Source organism: Hirundo rustica, chromosome 7 (genome assembly GCF_015227805.2).
Source record: "Hirundo rustica isolate bHirRus1 chromosome 7, bHirRus1.pri.v3, whole genome shotgun sequence".
NCBI classification, from domain to species: domain Eukaryota; kingdom Metazoa; phylum Chordata; class Aves; order Passeriformes; family Hirundinidae; genus Hirundo; species Hirundo rustica.
The window spans coordinates 31,274,146-31,291,084 of NC_053456.1; the positions used below are offsets into that span (position 1 = coordinate 31,274,146).

The 16,939-nt window shown below is 38.5% G+C and overlaps 1 protein-coding gene across 9 annotated transcripts in view; it reads right to left on the bottom strand.

Annotated features, from left to right (window-relative positions):
- GULP1 (GULP PTB domain containing engulfment adaptor 1) overlaps nucleotides 1-16,939 on the bottom strand; it is a 168,337-nt gene that overhangs the window by 69,322 nt on the left and 82,076 nt on the right. For all 9 annotated transcript variants that reach the window (XM_058421266.1, XM_040069097.1, XM_040069085.1 and 6 more), the window contains one exon: nucleotides 8,649-8,734. In XM_058421266.1, the coding sequence (XP_058277249.1) occupies nucleotides 8,649-8,676 (28 nt within the window). In that variant the 5' untranslated portion in view covers nucleotides 8,677-8,734. The remainder of the gene's footprint in view (nucleotides 1-8,648; nucleotides 8,735-16,939) is intronic.

Here is a 16,939-nt window from a genome sequence, read left to right on the forward strand (position 1 = left end):
ATTTATCTAACCAAAAGGAAAACACTGGCAGTGCCAAGAAATTGTTCTCCCTTTGAGATTAATTTCTCTCTGTATTGCTGCCCAAAGAGATTGTAGAATGGCACATTCACAGTGCAGCTTTAGTTAACTGCCTCCCTAAGCCCCACTGTCATTATTAATTCATTAACATTCAGTAACATTAAGTAATTAATGTTTCTAAAGTGTTTATGAAAGCATATTAGACCTAGTGGCCATTCATTTAACATGATAAACAGAGAATGACTCTGATTTTAACTTTCTCTTTTTAGTGCCACGGTGAAAATACAGTCATTTCTAAACAGAAGAAACTAAAGCCTTTATTCTTTACTGGATCAGTATCTTTTCACATTGATGGATGGTTTGATTGCTAACAGAAGAAATCTTAGAACTGTCTTTTCTTCCTGTTTTACAAAATCTGTTATGAAAAAAATATTTTTTTATGAAAAGCAGCCTAATAAGAGTCTCCTGAAGAAGATATCCCAAGAGATCCGTAATACATCTAGGTATTACTGCCTCAGGAACAAACAGCTTACTTGCTTCAGTGTATGTACATAAGTACTCTCTTTCATTATTCCTAGATTATATATTTTTTTTTGTAAAGAAAGAAAACCTTCATAGCAGGACATGAAAAAACTGCCGCCCTGCTAAACCATTTCCTTTATTCTGACTGCAGTAGAAAGAGGCAGGTGCTCACAAAGCCTCCCTTATGCTGGTCAGACAGCAAGGTAGAATCTGTCCTCATTACAGGTAACACATGAAATGATAGGCTGAGGTCTGAGATTTAACGCTTGGCACCCGAGTTTTGGGTGCCAAGAATCTAATACCAAAATATTGCTAACAAACAAATCTACCCATGTTATGGCATTGTTCAGCTGCAGCATTTGTTCCAGCCACCTTCTAGAGAGCAATGACTGAGTAAAGTCTGGGTGTCTGACAGCAGTAATTTATTAGAGTTATTAACAGGTTACTACCACTAAGCAAATGAAATGATGACTCAGAGCCTTCCCTAGAAACATATAGAGGAAAATGCCCATCAATACACATAGCTCAAATAGAGTTACTTTTGTTAATTTTTTCTTTTTTCCCCCAAAATATAAGATATGCTTTGGATGCACATTTGTTCTTTGCCACGAAAAGAGCTGTATCTCCCTAGAACACAGTGAGCTTGGCAGAATGCTTTGCCTGTGTCCTTCTCCCCTAATGTTTAGGACCTTGTAAACGGTTTTTAACAGCTGATTGCTATAATTGCAAAATGGTGTCACAGAATGCTGGGTTGGCATAGTTACAAAATGAAAATAAGCCTGGTATTTGCATTTCCTTCAACAGTACCATTCACTGCATAGCCTACACATTTTGTACTCTATGTTTTTGAGCTATGGATGCTAATATGTAAGTTTTGACAATAAAGGAAACTAGGATGAAAGTGTTAGTGCAACCGACCAGTGATTAGCAAATCTTAGCTTTTGCACTTTTGATTTGTTGATGTTAAGAACTTTTAACAAGTACATATTCCTAAAGCAGAGGGGAAAAAAACCCAAGAAAAATAAAACTGAACTATTTAGCCCATACCTCATGTGTCTTCTAGTTACAACAAGAGCTCCACTGTCTTTGATAAAGGCTTTGATTTGAAGTCAAAGAGGAGATTACAGTCATAACATAATTTAAGTGATCACATTTTTGCAAGTTTTCACTGATATACGTAGAGATCAAACCTCCAGCTCCATATTTCACTTTTGTAGTCTTGTTGTAGAAAAAGAGTTCAGTGAACTATTCCAGTATTACTGCAAATAAATTTGGAGGAGTATCACTTGTAAAAAATGTTAAAAAAAGCAAGCTTCAGAAGAATTTTTTCCTGTTAAAGAATATTATGTAAATAGGTCAAAACAAGGGAAAAGGAGCATAAATTACAATCTCAATATACAATTAAAATAGAATTTTAATTTTCTGAATCCAGAACACTGAAATAATGTCATATAAAAGTTTAAATGGAGCTTTCTTTAAAATTCAAACTGGAAGGAGAAGAAAGGAGTTTGAGCAACCAATGAAAGCAACTAAAATATGCATATCTATAGCTTCCTCTTGCTTAAGTACCTAAGGTACATCCTTGTACGTGCCAGAAGGATTTGATTTCACAAAACAGTGTTTTCCTGAGTCATCTGTTTTGGATGTTCTCTGCAATTTCCCAACAGCTTTGCAGCTTTGTTAAGACAAAACCTTATGAAATCAAGTAGCCATTGTGATTCCTACCAAGGTCTGGTTGTTACACCCCTAATTTATTTCACACCGGATAAGTTATTTTGCCTTTAACTAGACACTCATCCGGTTATCTCACAGTGTACCTGTGTAACTCAAGTATTTAGGTGGTGGCTGTATAAATTTTAATGGGTAGAAGCCAAAAAGCTTCAGACTCCTTCCATGCTGCTCTCTCATTACAAAGCCAGTGTTTGTGCCTACGGTTCAGCAGCACACACATTATCTGGAAAGGAGCTCCTGAGGTTTTGGAAAAGTAACAAATAGTTATTATTGTAAATATCACTGTTAACCTGCTTAGAATATTCCTTACAGCAGGCAAGAGATAAGTTCTGCAACACCTTTTTGAAGATAAGGCAGATAAAATAAGCAAAAGGAAGTTATCCTCCTATTCTTATGGGACCAGAAAGAAAAGAAAAATCAGGCTCAGCTGCACAGAGCCAAGAATCCTTCAGAAAAGGTTTCCAAAGCACACTCCTCATCTGTATGCCTCCTCTGAGGACATACTGTATGTAACCTCCTTTTTGCCTAAACAGTTAGAGCTGTCCCTTCTGCTTTTCCACTCTGAATACACTACCACAAATATGTGTCCAGCTGCATACAAATGTTTACAAACACACCCAAAGTGTCAGGCTGAGCACGTCCCTGTCCCACCAAGAGAAGACTGACCACCGGGTCTTTGCCAAACAAAGGTGGAAACCCTGCAGGTCCTCCTCGAATGGGTGCTGCCACAGCCTAAGGAGAACAATAGTACAAACAAAAGTTCAAAAAACAGAGTCAGAAATCAATACAAAAAAGGGACTTGGCCACTGAGTATTGGTTTTCCACACGACCCCACATTGAGAAAGACATGAAACAGTAATTGGAATGCACATGACTTCTTTGTGGAGGTGTTATAAAACTATTAAATGATTTTTGTGTCAAGACCAGCTGAATAGCTGAATACAGAAATATTTGTTATACCAAACAAGCACCATCTTTTCCTCCCACTCTTCACTCCTGAAAAAAAATTAGTTCAGGAAAATCCTATAAAGATCAAGAAGCAGGGTGGGGTGGTGGTGTGTTTTTTTTTTTTTTTTTTTGTTTTGTTTTGTTTTTGTGTTTTGTTTTTTTCCCCTCTCTCTCCTGTAAGGTTAACTCTTAAGAAAGAGCAAAGTGCAACCCCAAGAATATCTGAAGACCACAGCAGGGGAGCTTGTGGCTGCTTACATACCTTTAAAACTCTGTGAATATATCCTCTTTATGTTTTTTATCATTACTCTTAATGTGGAAGTCCAGCACACAATAGGCCAATTTGTTTAAACCACTGATGTGAAATAGACTTGACAGAAGGAAAGAATTTACTTTAGGACTACACTTATCCCCATCACTCTTTTGGGCTTTCACCTATTCTCATTAAGAGGTAAAATATAAAACAAAATATCTTTCATCTCTGGAATGTAGTATATGTTTATAATAAAAATAAAGATCATACTACAGCCAGTCCATTCACATAAAAAAGCATCTTGTAACCTCTGATTTTAGTTTTTTATATGTTAGCCCCTGCCCATCAAATGCACCTGTCTACACTTTTATAGATAAGACTCATGAAATGCCATTGCACAGAAATGTTACTGCTGAAACTTATGATTTAAAACAGGCCATTGTTTTGATATATTCCATTTAGCATTGTAAAGACCATCTGTATATCTCAGGAGCTGGTAATCGGCGGCAATTATCCACCTTATTAACTGCTATCTTATGGAAGAAAAAAACCCAGAAAATTTAGATTTCTGCATACATTGAACTTCACGTCATAAGAAAACTAAGGCTGACATTCTTTATGAGATGAAGGAGGTACAGTAAACAAAAATCTTAATTCAACTGCTACATCCTGCACAACATCACCCATTTCAGCCACTGCAATTCAGATATGTAGATCTACATTTTTAGCATGGATTTGTTGTCACTCAAAAAGTTTCAATCTTTTGCTTGCAGAGCGTTTGGATTACAGTCATTCCTTATTCAGGAAATATTTCCATCTCTGGAAGGAACAGTAGTTTTCCCTCACATTTCTGATGAGGCAAAAGCCAGGAAATACTAGTTATTTTTGCCTATTTATATGCACCAGTTACACTAGCATCTTTTAAGAGAAGGATGCAGGATCAGTAAAACGTGCCAAATTCATTTATGCGTGGCAACTCCATTCACTAAAACAATAAGCAAAATAAAACCCCCATAGTTAGTGTTTTCTATTTTGTTTATGCAAATAAATCACATCACAAAATCCAGTCTAAATTAAGAACAAGTAAGTAATTCAGTTTACATACAAATATACCAAGAATTGAGAAAAATTTACATAACAGTAAAGCATTTTGAGAGATCTCTCACAGGAGAATTACATTAATATCCCTAAGCTACTTAAAAGAGTGACTGAATTTAGCAAGATGCAAACATATTTCAAATTGAGCAGACTTCCATCTGCACCCACAGCATTTCAAAGTGCGCATGCTACCACATGTGACTTTAAAGGAAAAATTGAAAATTTAAAGTATACAGGACTCTTCAAAACCCCTTCCCCAAAACTGGATCACGTACAAAAGCGAGCCTCCAATAGGGTGATAGATACACAAAAGTTTCCACAAGTTTTGTCAGAACAACATGAACATACGTATTGTTCATCAGCTTGTTTTGGTGGGAGAGGGAAAGAGATCCTTAAAGACAATGTAATTATCTTTTCACTGTAATTTTCTGCACTTGTTGACCAATGAACAGAAAACAGAATGCTTGCTTTTGTACAGTTTGTAGAGTCATACAGCATTTCTGCAACAGAGAATTTTCTCCATGACACACCTATTTGTTAGTCCAACCAAACTCTATTGAAGTCAAGAGAGAGGCTATGTTGCTTTGAATGTTTGGGGGTTTTTTCCGTATTTCAACATACAACTTAAAATACCAAGTGCTGATACCAGCTTTAAACTCAAAAAGAACCTTTTTGTCAACATTAGTGCCTACAGTTGGTTACCCTGTTATAGAAGCTCATGGGTAACAGAAGAGACCAGATGTCGCAACCTGGACTGCTGAAAGACTCCGTTTATTTATCTTTACCCGTGTAAGTACTTTCTGAAACAAACTGATTTTGTTAAAGTTGTTTGAATTTGTGTTACTTCACATTTTCTTATATTTTCATTGTCACTATTAGGATGAAAGATGAACAGCTCGATTTTTTTCAATTTGAGATTTAAGCATATCAGTTAGGGCTTCAACCAAAATGATTACCAGAGAAGTAAAAATAATTCCAACTGGCATACAGGCAAACTCACCAGCTCTGGTTTGTACTAAACCTGGGGCAGTCAGACAGGCAATGGCTGCTCCACTTTTTTAAGGCCAGAGCACTCAGCACACCTTGTCAGCTGAAGTGGCTATTTCGTGCCCAAACCTTCACCATCAAAAATAAACTTACACTGAGTACTGGCTGCAGATATGATACCTGTAGTAAAAATTGAGCCTTAAAATGAAGGACTGGTAATGCTGAAAGTGGAGATGTGTGCTCCCAAGAGCACTGCTCTGATTTATGACAAAGCTGCTGTTCCCATAACAGATTCCCTTCATAAACACTCTTGCCACAACATCTCATATATAGGAAATTTTTGCCTGTAAAGGATCAGGATTAATTTCAAAAAGAGCTCACTTGCTGTCTTAGCAACTCACATTTCATGGCAACTCTTTTGTGAAAGCACAGGTTGCTATCCAGCCTCCAACAGAAGACAAAAAGGGGGAAAAAATATAAAGAAAGCTTGCTTTTAAATGCCTCTTTTCTTTCATTGTCTGTAAATTTAATAATTTCCTGAGCATTTAGAAGAAAAATTTTGCTGCTTGAATCAGGTGATGGCATGAGAACAGAGCTCATCAGCAAGAACAGCACAGTCCCAGCCATCCTTGTGCCCAGTTTGCCCAGTTCAGAAAGATGGGAGCTATGGCACGAGTAGCAATCTTCTCTAAATGCATCCTGTTAAAGGAATGATCATCACAGTGAACATCAGGGAGCGTTTATTCTGTAAATATGCCCAATTAAGACAATCTCTGGCTATTAGCAAGGTATCACCTACATCTATTTGAATTCCCCTCACAATCCTATGGATTTAAGGCTATTGTTTTTGTAGCTTGAAGGTAACAGAGGGGTGCAAACTTGTAATGCACACAAATCCTGCCAGCACAGCCAGCTGGAAACTGGTTTGGGTTTAGCAAGAGCTGCTTGGGAAGCCACAGCAGTCACACAGTTAACAACCTCAAACTACCCACACTCCTGTGGACAGAGGAAATCCCCAAATAACCCATCAAGAAATGGAAATAACTGTACCCATGAGATCTGGGGGGAGAGAAATCAAGTACTATAAAGGAAGTTCAGCTATTGAAACTGTTTTTAAATGCAGTTATTATGTATGAACACTGATAGGACTGAGTTCTTCTGAAATGCAATTTGCATTAAAAATATGTGATTTTCACTTATTCTTGCCAATTGCTTAACAGAAACTTGTTGGGTTTTTTTTTCCTAGGGTATGAGAATAGAAATGTCATGAGTGTTACTATGAGTAAAATAAATGGATGACAGCATTAATTCCTCTGTCTACTCAGGTTCTGAATCACTGTTAGGAATCCACACAAATTGCATTTCATTGCTCCTGACAGCTTTTATATGATACTTTTTTCTTGCTGGGGGAAAGAAAACTGCACAAAAAATTAACTGAACAACAAAGCAAGTGTCTTTAAATAAAATGAAATTCCAAAAATTCCGGTACGGACTTAGTAAGAAATTAGTAACAATTTTCTTATGAAGAAATGAAAACAAAGGGAAGTTAATTGAGACCCCTCAAAAGATCCCAGAAAATGGAGGATACAACTTCACAACCTGATGATAAAGGCAAGATGCAGAAACTGCCAAGGGCAATATGAAGCAGTGACAGAGCATTTTAGCATTCTGGGTCCAAGTCAAAACTCTGAGAAAATATCTAGAGAAACATAACTGGTCTGTTTCTGAAACATGGCAGGCTGAGCTTCAGACATTATCAGAAGTCATTAGTAAAAAAAAAAAAAAAAAAAAGGAAAATAATTACATGGTCTCCTACACAAAACAATCTCCAATCCCCAAGTTTCTTTCTCAGTTGTGGTAAATCAATCCACAATTAAAGCATAATGAAATGGTCTCTCATATGATCTGGAAGAAACCTGGCAACACTGTCAATCTCCAGGAAAGTACAGATCTGCTGACAGAGATGTTATAATTACCTACAAAAGGAAATACATCAGTGCTTGAGAAGAGCACACCCTATGGGTTTAAGCTCATTTCCTCCTGCTGTCGGGGTATTAAAAGATCTTCCATCCTATTTTGCAGCCTTTGTAAACATATCTTCCTGCAGTGATCACGTGCTGATGTTCTGGACTGCTGCTCTTGCCTTGATTCATCTGGCTTTAACAAACAAATGCACTGGACACACGAGGGTGCAGTGATGCTGTCATTTCAGGTTGGCCTAAGTACCCAGATTCTTTTTATTTCCAGCTTGGATATTGATACCAAAGCAGAAACGTTTGTTATATAAACAAAATATTTACAGTCACTTCAGCTGAGGTTACACCTACTTATTCATGCAAGGGCTCCATCTCAATGTGTGCCACACTGAAAGGACCTTTAGAAGAACACATAGAAAATAAAGAAATGAGACCTACTGAGTATCCTTCACCTTACAAACAGGGGAAAGTACCAAAGCTGTCAGTAAAAACAGCGGCATCCCTAATGCTCCTTCTAAAGACTTATGTTTATGATTAAACACTGCAAGAAAAGAGACTAAGCAAGCCAGAGAAGCAACATATATAACTCTGAATATTTAGTGCTTTGATATCCTCTTGGAAAGCACGCCATTTCAGATTGCTACAAATCCAGAATAGCTCCTTGCGGCTAAAAATATCCTGCTGCATGAGATATTTCACATATATTAAACACAGTTTGAAAACACAGCTTCTCCAAGAATAAGAATCCAATGAATATAGATAAAGAAAAGCCACTGACTCTTCGAAGTTCTAAAACCCTCCAGCACCTCCTTTGGTGTGTGCAGGCAAAAACAGAAAACAGAATGTGTGTTTTATGTTCATGTATTTATATATATGTGCATGTGTACACATCCCGCAATTAAAAAATACATCAAATTCAACTTCAGCCTTAGAATGCAGAAAGCTCTGTAACTACCAACCAAGAATGCTTTGCTCTGTACATCTTCTAGAAGGCTGCTCACTTTTATCATATAATTCAGTACAATGATTAAGTTTATCCTTATATAATTCTTAATTTTCTAAAGGATTTTTATGGGGCATTTATGTCTCCATGAAATATAAGCTAAATTACTTACCTTTCTTCCTGCTAAAAGCACGATTCATGTTGAAAAATCTACCCAGACGATGCTTCTGGGTTTGGTTTTTTCTTACCCACTTGAACCTGCAGAACAACACACATAAGAAAACAGAAACTTCCATTATTACAAGCTGAAGTTCTATTTATCTTCGTACTAAAGACACCGAATGATCTTAAGAATTCTGAAATAATTCTGAGAAAGTGGGGATGTAACTTTGTCAAGGAAGAAATTTCAGCATTGAGAAGATCTATGCTCAAAACACCCAGCGGTGCTTCATACGGAAGGACATTGTGAGGTTCCTCCACGCTGCTCTCTTCAGAGGCACAGAGCAGGTGGCACTAAACACATACATGAAGGCAAATACCACACACAAACAGGTTGGAAAGAAAGCTTTAAAATGAATGCTGACTGCAAGACTCCATCAAAACACTCAGTTCACATTTGCACTGCTCGCTTTTGTGCCATTTATAGGCTGTCAGATTATCTCAAGCTGGGCTTTCGTCTTCACATGGGCTTGACACTGGGAGTGGGGGGACAAAAATCACAATATATAGACTCTTCTTCACTCAGGGACTTAATACTGATAAAATTGCCTTCTATCAGTGCTACTACATCCTTGCTTCATTTTCCTCAGATTGTAAAGTAATTTCTGTGTTTTGTTCCCTTAAAAACATGGATCCAGTCTTAAATTCTTAATTTTGATTCACAATGCTGTTTTTCAATGTTACCGTTTACCAACATAATAAAAAAATAAAATCCACTACATTCAAAGCTATTCAACACCATCCCATTCTGCAATACACAGCTTTTAATTTTACAAACACACGTAATTCCCATTTACTAGTTTTCATTCTGTTCAGATATTCCAAGCAAAAGTTGCACCAGTGCCCTTTCTCTTTCTCTGCCCTCCAAGCAGTCCAGTTAAAGGAAAAAAAAAAAAATGGTAAAAAAAAAGCAAATCAAAACACTTTGCTATCAGATGATTTTTTAATCAAGAACAGCACTTTTACTTTGAATAAAAAGAAAACTTAGGCAAGTATTTAAAATGTCAGCATTAAGACAACAAATTCATTTAAGATACTTCGTGCAGCTCATGAATGCTTATTGTGATGCTTACCCCTCTTTTCCAAGTAAGTTCAATACCAATTCAAGCAATTTTATCCACATTTCCATGTAAACATTTGCTGTTTTTCTTACTGGAACACATGGGAGATTAGGGAAAAAAAAACAACAAACCAAAACAAAAAAATCCCTCACAAAACAACAAAACCTCAGTTTTATTTTCCACTAATCACTGATGCAGCAGGACTACTTCTCCGCACAATCCTGTGAGAACAGAGGAGCAATCCCTGTTTGCTTCAACTCACATAGCACCCACAGGGGACAGTGAAACCAAAAAACACCCGTGGGGGCTCTCAAGCCCTAGGAATGGTTTCAGCAGCATCCCTGGAAAGGGTAATGGCTTTGCTGGGGGAATTCCAACACAAATCAGTGTCCCCAAAAGCTGAGAGTGCACGAGAAGCTCTCCTGGCAGGGCAGGCATAGTGTGGGGCTTTCACCAGGGTAAGTGAGGACAACCAACTCGGTTGAAATAAAGTAATGAGGAAAAATCTTAGAATTTCAGCTTTTTTAAGCAAGTACAAGTGTGTTTAGCTTACAGGTTTAACACAGGAACCCTATTAGACATGCTTAGGATATACAAGCAGTAGCACAACTTTGTTCAGGGTGTTCACCCTCATGGATTATCAGGTCAAGTTTTGAGTAAAAAACTTCCTTTCCCCTCTGAGATACCTCTGGCAGTTGCCTTGCACACAGCACTAGACCAAACACTTTAGTTCTCCTCCATGACAGGATCACAGCATCTCCTTTTTCGGAGTGCCTTTTTTCCCTGTGTATTCCTGTCCTCATCCAAGAGGCTGTTAAGGAACATATTTGAGATGGTTACTGCATAGAGCATCTTCTAAATAGAAACTCCGCAGGCACATCACAGGGCAGCTGGCTGGACACACTTCTGGAGATCACCATTCAAGTATTTTGTTTAAAACACAGTGTAACTAAGTGTATGTCTCTTCCTCATGAGCAGGGATATATTACCACTGAGGTAACCTATGCTAATAAAACGCAAATTTTATTGACTACTTAGCTAAAAATGGGCAGTACTGCCAAAACTACACTCATAATCTCAATTCCAACAAAACATCAGTAGAACAAAACACAGATGTGGTTTAGGCTACAAACAGTATCAAAACTCTTAATCAGTGTACTTCCACTTCACACAGAAAATGTAATTAAATTAAAATGGGAAACACAATTAGCTACATATAACCACATTTAAAATTCCCCTCAAACTCTGATATGAACATCATCATCAACCTCTCAGATGCTGAAAAAGCAGATGATTAAATCCTCCACAAAATTTTGCTGTTGACAAAAGACCAATCCAAACACCACAAGGTTCATTTCAATCTCCTCAGTGGGGCTTGGGGCACAAGGGTTGTTTTCAGATTGTGGTACACAGCACTGATAAGTTTTCAATCAGAAAAGCAAAGTTATGTTTAGACATATCCTGCAATACTTTTGTTCACAATATTCCAACGACAAAGAGCAAAACCCTTAAGAGCAAGCAAGCTGTTCTCTGGTAATGGAAGGTAGACAGGTTTTTTTGGCAGAAAACAATTGAGTTTCTGACTAATCTCAGAACACAAAACCACTGGAACAGACCAGTCTGTTAAAAAATTGTAAAGAGCCAAAAGGAAGGCAAGTCAAAGAATCCCCTTCTGGTGCAGGGAGCCCTGTGCACAAGGGGAGAGACCTCCCTATAAACCACCTGGCTTTCAAGGGTAAGGCGGCTGTAACAATCAGAGGCATTAGGGAATAGGAATGTGGACCAAGCCATTCCATTACTCATCACTCAGGAAGACACACCTAGCTAAAAAATGCTTCTCCACCTTACTCTGAAGAGTTTTCTTCAGCTTTGTCCAGAAACCAAACCCCACTGGGAAAGAGAAAACCTGCATAGGATTTCACAAAACAGTTAACTAAAAAAAATGTGAAGAGTTCTGACAGGTACAAACTAGGGAAAATCTGGGTAATATCAAGTTATTTCCTTCAGGACAGAGGTAAAAGAAACAAAAAAGAGAAAAGGCTTAGGAAATAATTTTATTACACCAAAATATTTCAATATCAGAAAAACACCCTAAGCAGGAGACATGACACCCACCGTCTGAGCACTGACATGGGCATTTGCCCTGGGCAGGTGAGTATTTAAGCTGTCGTCCCAAACTTTAGGCAGTCACAGAGAAAGCAAACACCATCTCCTTTTCTCTTCACTGTCATTAACCCCTTGGTTCGCACGGCGGGCTCCCGTCACAGCAAGGAGGGAACCGCAGGACGGCGAGGGGTGCAATGAAACAGGCGGCCTTGGCGGCTGTGGTGGTTGGGGCAGTGGCAGTGTTGGGCTGGGGAGCGCAAGGGTGGCAAGATCTGAAGCTGAGATTACTGAGTAATTACTTTTTAACACTGACAGTCGTGTTGGTCGCTGTCTCCTCCGCCTGATGCCGCAAAGGAGTGAACAATGAAGCGCAGTGGCAGAATTCCAGCTGCCAGCACAAGCTGCAGCCCTCCCTGCCCGCTGAAACAACCCTGCCCTTCCACACAGGCGCCTTCACACGCCTGCAGGCTCCTTCAGAGTGCCAGGGCTTGATGTGCTTTCTAAATTTGGAGCTGTCTCAGATGAGCCAAGAAAACACGCTTAGGAAGGGAAAGAAACAAGCTGTGAATGTAACTCATCTCCTTTGTCTCTTATTTTCTCTTAGAAATATTCCTGAAGACTTATTTGGGGTTTCCCCCCAGTCTGTCCCTTTGAACGACATGGGCTATAACAATTACCTGGACTGAACCTTTGATTTTATACTTCTTTTTCATTCCACAAATAATTACAACAAAACCTCCCTAAAAAGTCCAACTTGCACCACATCCACTCCCTGTTCTAGAAAACACAAGTCCAGTCTGTCCCTTCCCTTGCACACACACAGAGTTTCCTTACAAAGGCAAATTTAGCTTCAGGAGACATGGAGATTCAGACTCTTCCCCCTCTCAGCCTTTAAAGCATACTGGGAAACATTCCTTAAAGAATGAAGCACAAAATGTCTTCAAGCTCGTTTCGAAAGGGCTGCAGCACACAGGAATGTGTGATTCACTGACTTGAAATGAAACTTAAGCTTATAAAGTTATTTCTGAAGGAAAGATGAGAAACTGGAATATAGTAACAGCTTTGTACGCATTTTTCTGATTTAGACCAAAACTCCATGAAAATATTGCCCTAATATGACACAGGGCATAACAAAGAAAAAAAAAAAAGGTAATACGAAACTGCATTAAGTAATACACAACCCCAAGTAAACATCTTAATATCAGGTGGCACTTTCCCTTCCTTTTGTATGAAGATAACTAAAACACTATGTTGCCACAAGCCTTTTTCCTCTGAAATGGTAAACTCATTAAAAAATGACACATCAATGAACATATTTTGGTGCAGACCCAAACTTGCACTGTCATGCTAGGAAAGCAGCCAGCACTTTCTGTCATGGTTATGAAAACACATATGGCCTTTATGTTTATAAACAATAATAGAACAGCCTGTGGGGCTGTAAACCACAACAGCATTTAAACAAAATTTAGCACTACAAAAACTTGCAGGAAAAATAACTCAAAACCAACACAGCTCCATGGGCTTCACCAAAATTGAAAAACTTTCCGTCAACTGAAGTTGTTTGCCTACACTTGTGCTTTACAATTCACAGAAGCACAAATGGAGTAAAAAAGGAAAACATTCAGTCACTGGAAAACTTTACTTTTAAGGTTTTATCCATCACCACATTTGCAAAAACATTCATTAGCCAGAGCCAAGTGGCAGCCATACTTTCCTCCTGAGGGTGAATCCGCAGAAATACAAAATTACTTCTTGCAGTTTTTCGGCTTTGCAGAGGATGGGGCACGGCAAACTGGTAAAGAGCTAGTCTTCTATCTAAAATTCCCATCTTCTCACCACCAAAGCAGGCGCTTTCCCAACGGGATGGAGCCCAAACAGCTCTGCTGGCCCTCGAGCCTGCAGCTAGGGCACTGTGGGAGAGAAGAAGTGCTCCGAGGGGCCACTGGGGCTCACCTGGTGTGAGTGAAGAGAAGACAGATACGATCTGGGCAAACACTAAACAGCTGGAAGCCACAGCCTCAAAAAGGAGCTCACCTTCCAACACACCGATTTTCCTTCTGTGAATGGAATGGGCAGGAACACCCCAACGTGAAGCCTAAAGACCTTCCTGTGGTCTGACTGAGATCACCCTGCTCTGCCCAAACTCCTGAAACCACCAGGAAAAGTACAAGAGTCACACATGCCCTGTATTTTTCTCCCCCTCTCTCAAGCAGTATAAGCCTAGTACTGTTGTGACAAGTGCTTTCCAGCCCACAGCAAGAAGTCTTTCAGACTACAGCTAAAGCATTTCTCATGCAGTGTATCTGCCAAAAAAGTATTCACAGAAACCAAGGACAAGCAGACAGTAGTGGTTTGCTGCAAATATCAATATCAAAGAGCAGCCAGGAAGAAGAAAATCTATATGAAACTCGTGCATTTCATAGCAACTTTCACTGAACTTTTCTAGGTGATTTTTTACTCTTCTATTTCCTAAAATAATCTGTTCCTTTCAATAGGAAAGAAATGAAAATAGAGATGAGTAAACAGGCGACAAAGGGATATCACTCAGACAGCTGACAGCAAAAAACAATTCCTTAGGCAAGGTTATCACTAACTCTCGTTTTACAGCAAGAAGAAATGTCAACGTCAATAAGTATAACAAGAATAAACTTCAGTATTGAAATAGAGCTATGAAGGAAATGTGTTTAATTTTGTTGCAAGCACCAATAAATCCTCTGACAAGTTGATAATGGAACAACCTTTAAAAGCCCCAGACAAATAGAAAATGTACTCGTTCTACAAAAACAGTTTTCTAGATGTCTTTTAAAGCATTAGGAACAATGTAATTTTAAACAATATTGCACTTCTCAGCATATTTACTTGTAAGCAATTATTTTTTGTTATGCTTAATTATGCTGATACATATTAGCAGATTACACGACTCATTGAACAAACTGAAGTTTATACTGCCCAAACAAAAGGAAACATTTCAAACACAAGAGCGTCCTCTTCTGCAGAAACTGGTTCTATTACTTGGTTCATTATGACAAAAATATTTGTAAGATATAAGAGGAGTTTTCTTTTTCCTCCAGTCCACAAGCACCAGTGAGTCCAACACGAAGGATTTCAGTCTTGTCAGCCTAATTCTTACTCCATTGTACAAGAACTTAAAAATATCAGATGCTCCGAGCCAGCAGAAAGGCTTTATGCACGTTCTCTCCCAAGGAACTCAGACACGTTCGTCTGCTTCCAAAGGACAGACAGATGGCAAACATCTTGCAGACAGGCGTATTCTGTATTTCCCATCCCATTAGCCATTTGATCAACTAGATGGAAGCAGAACAAGATTTCTGCCTGTCCCACTACTTTCAGATGGATGATGCAGCACCTGGGGAGCTCTGTGAGTGCTCTGTTTTTAACAGCAACAGAGTTCATCCCTGGGGTCTACCACAGAGAGGTAAACACAGAGCAGCTCTTAAAAATAAACCAGTTCTAGTGGAAGGGGTAACCAGACACCTGAGCTTTTGACTCACAGGAGGAGGAATTTTTCAGAATTTCACACACAGTCCTTGCTTGAATGGATAGATTCGGTCAAAAGAAAGGTATTCCCTGACATGGAGTGTGGTTACTTCTATGCTGGCATCACAGTTCCTCCTCTGGAAGAGCTGATTGCTCCACAGTAATCTGGGGAACCTATTTAATTACTGGCAGATGATTTTCAAACCCTCCCTTGTATTTTCTTTAAGGGAGGGGGGAATGTATTTGAAGCTTTCAGGTCTCAAAACAGCAGAAAATTTTTGTTAACCATACTTTTTCCAGTTACAGTTACTGCATTCATTGCATTTTCATAAGCACATTGTAAAAAGTGCTGCTGACAGAAAAGGCAGAGACCAAAAGATTCATTAGGTATTCTGAAGGTAAATCTCCAAACAAAGCACACCAATTTTAGAAATAGGTTTAGATCCACTTAGAGTAAAAACTCATCATATTCAGCAGATCTGTTAGAGAGGCACAAGAGTTTAACAAAAGCCATCATTTTTCTCCTCTACCAAAGTACACTTGGCCAATCCTGCAAAGTGCATCAGACATATCATTGTGCACATATGCTCAACAGGTCCCAGAAGACCAATTCATGTACTTCCCTCAACGTGCATTAACCTTAATTGAAGTTTTAAAGCTGATTACCGATGTCCCAAAGATGATTAAGATGAAGTGAAAACCCCAGATGTCGTTTAGACAAAAGCAACCAAAGAAAATTCTGGGTAGATACCAGGGAACAACATGCAAGAGAAGAATGAGAAGAGGTGTGCCTTCATCTCCCCACACATGCTCCTGTATTTTCATTACTCCTGTACAGCACATGCTAGATATTTTTGTTGCTACAGTCCTCTCAACAGGCTCATCCTAATTTATTGTAAATGCAAAATGAAAAATGTAATCACCTTTTCCTCAAGGGATCTGAACTATGACATTCCAAACAGTTTCCTGAGTCTCTGGAATCAGTTTGGTTTTTTCGTCTAACTGCAAAAGCTTTTGGGCTTTTTGTTTTCATTAGGGTATGCTTTTTAAAGTAAAAGATCAATACAAAATTAGCAGAGATTGTTCTCCTACAGAAATAAGGCGTACAATACAATGTCATTATTTAAACCTAATTTATCTGCAGGACTTAAAGTCCATACTTTTATACTTTAATTAGGGGTCCTTTGTCCCACAACTGTCCCTCAAAGGAGAACCCTGTATAAACTCTAAGCATACAGATTGCTATGCAGGCTGTATGAGCTTGTACAGTCCAATTCCTACCAGCATTTAGCTCCAATGCTAAAGGATTTATGATGAAAAAAAGCACTATCATAAAAAAGTCTAATAATTTTGTTTCTCATAATCTATTTATTAATACATCTGAAACAATGATGTACAAAAGTGTCATTCACTTAACAAGGGTTTAAAAAGTGTCATTCACTTCACAAAGGCTTAAAATCCATGATACTGAACACAATCCCTTACTATTAAAATCAATACATTTCTCATAAATATTAATGCATTCATATTCCTCGCTTTACCTGGTTAGCCTCAAGGACAGCATTAAGTTCTATTTATA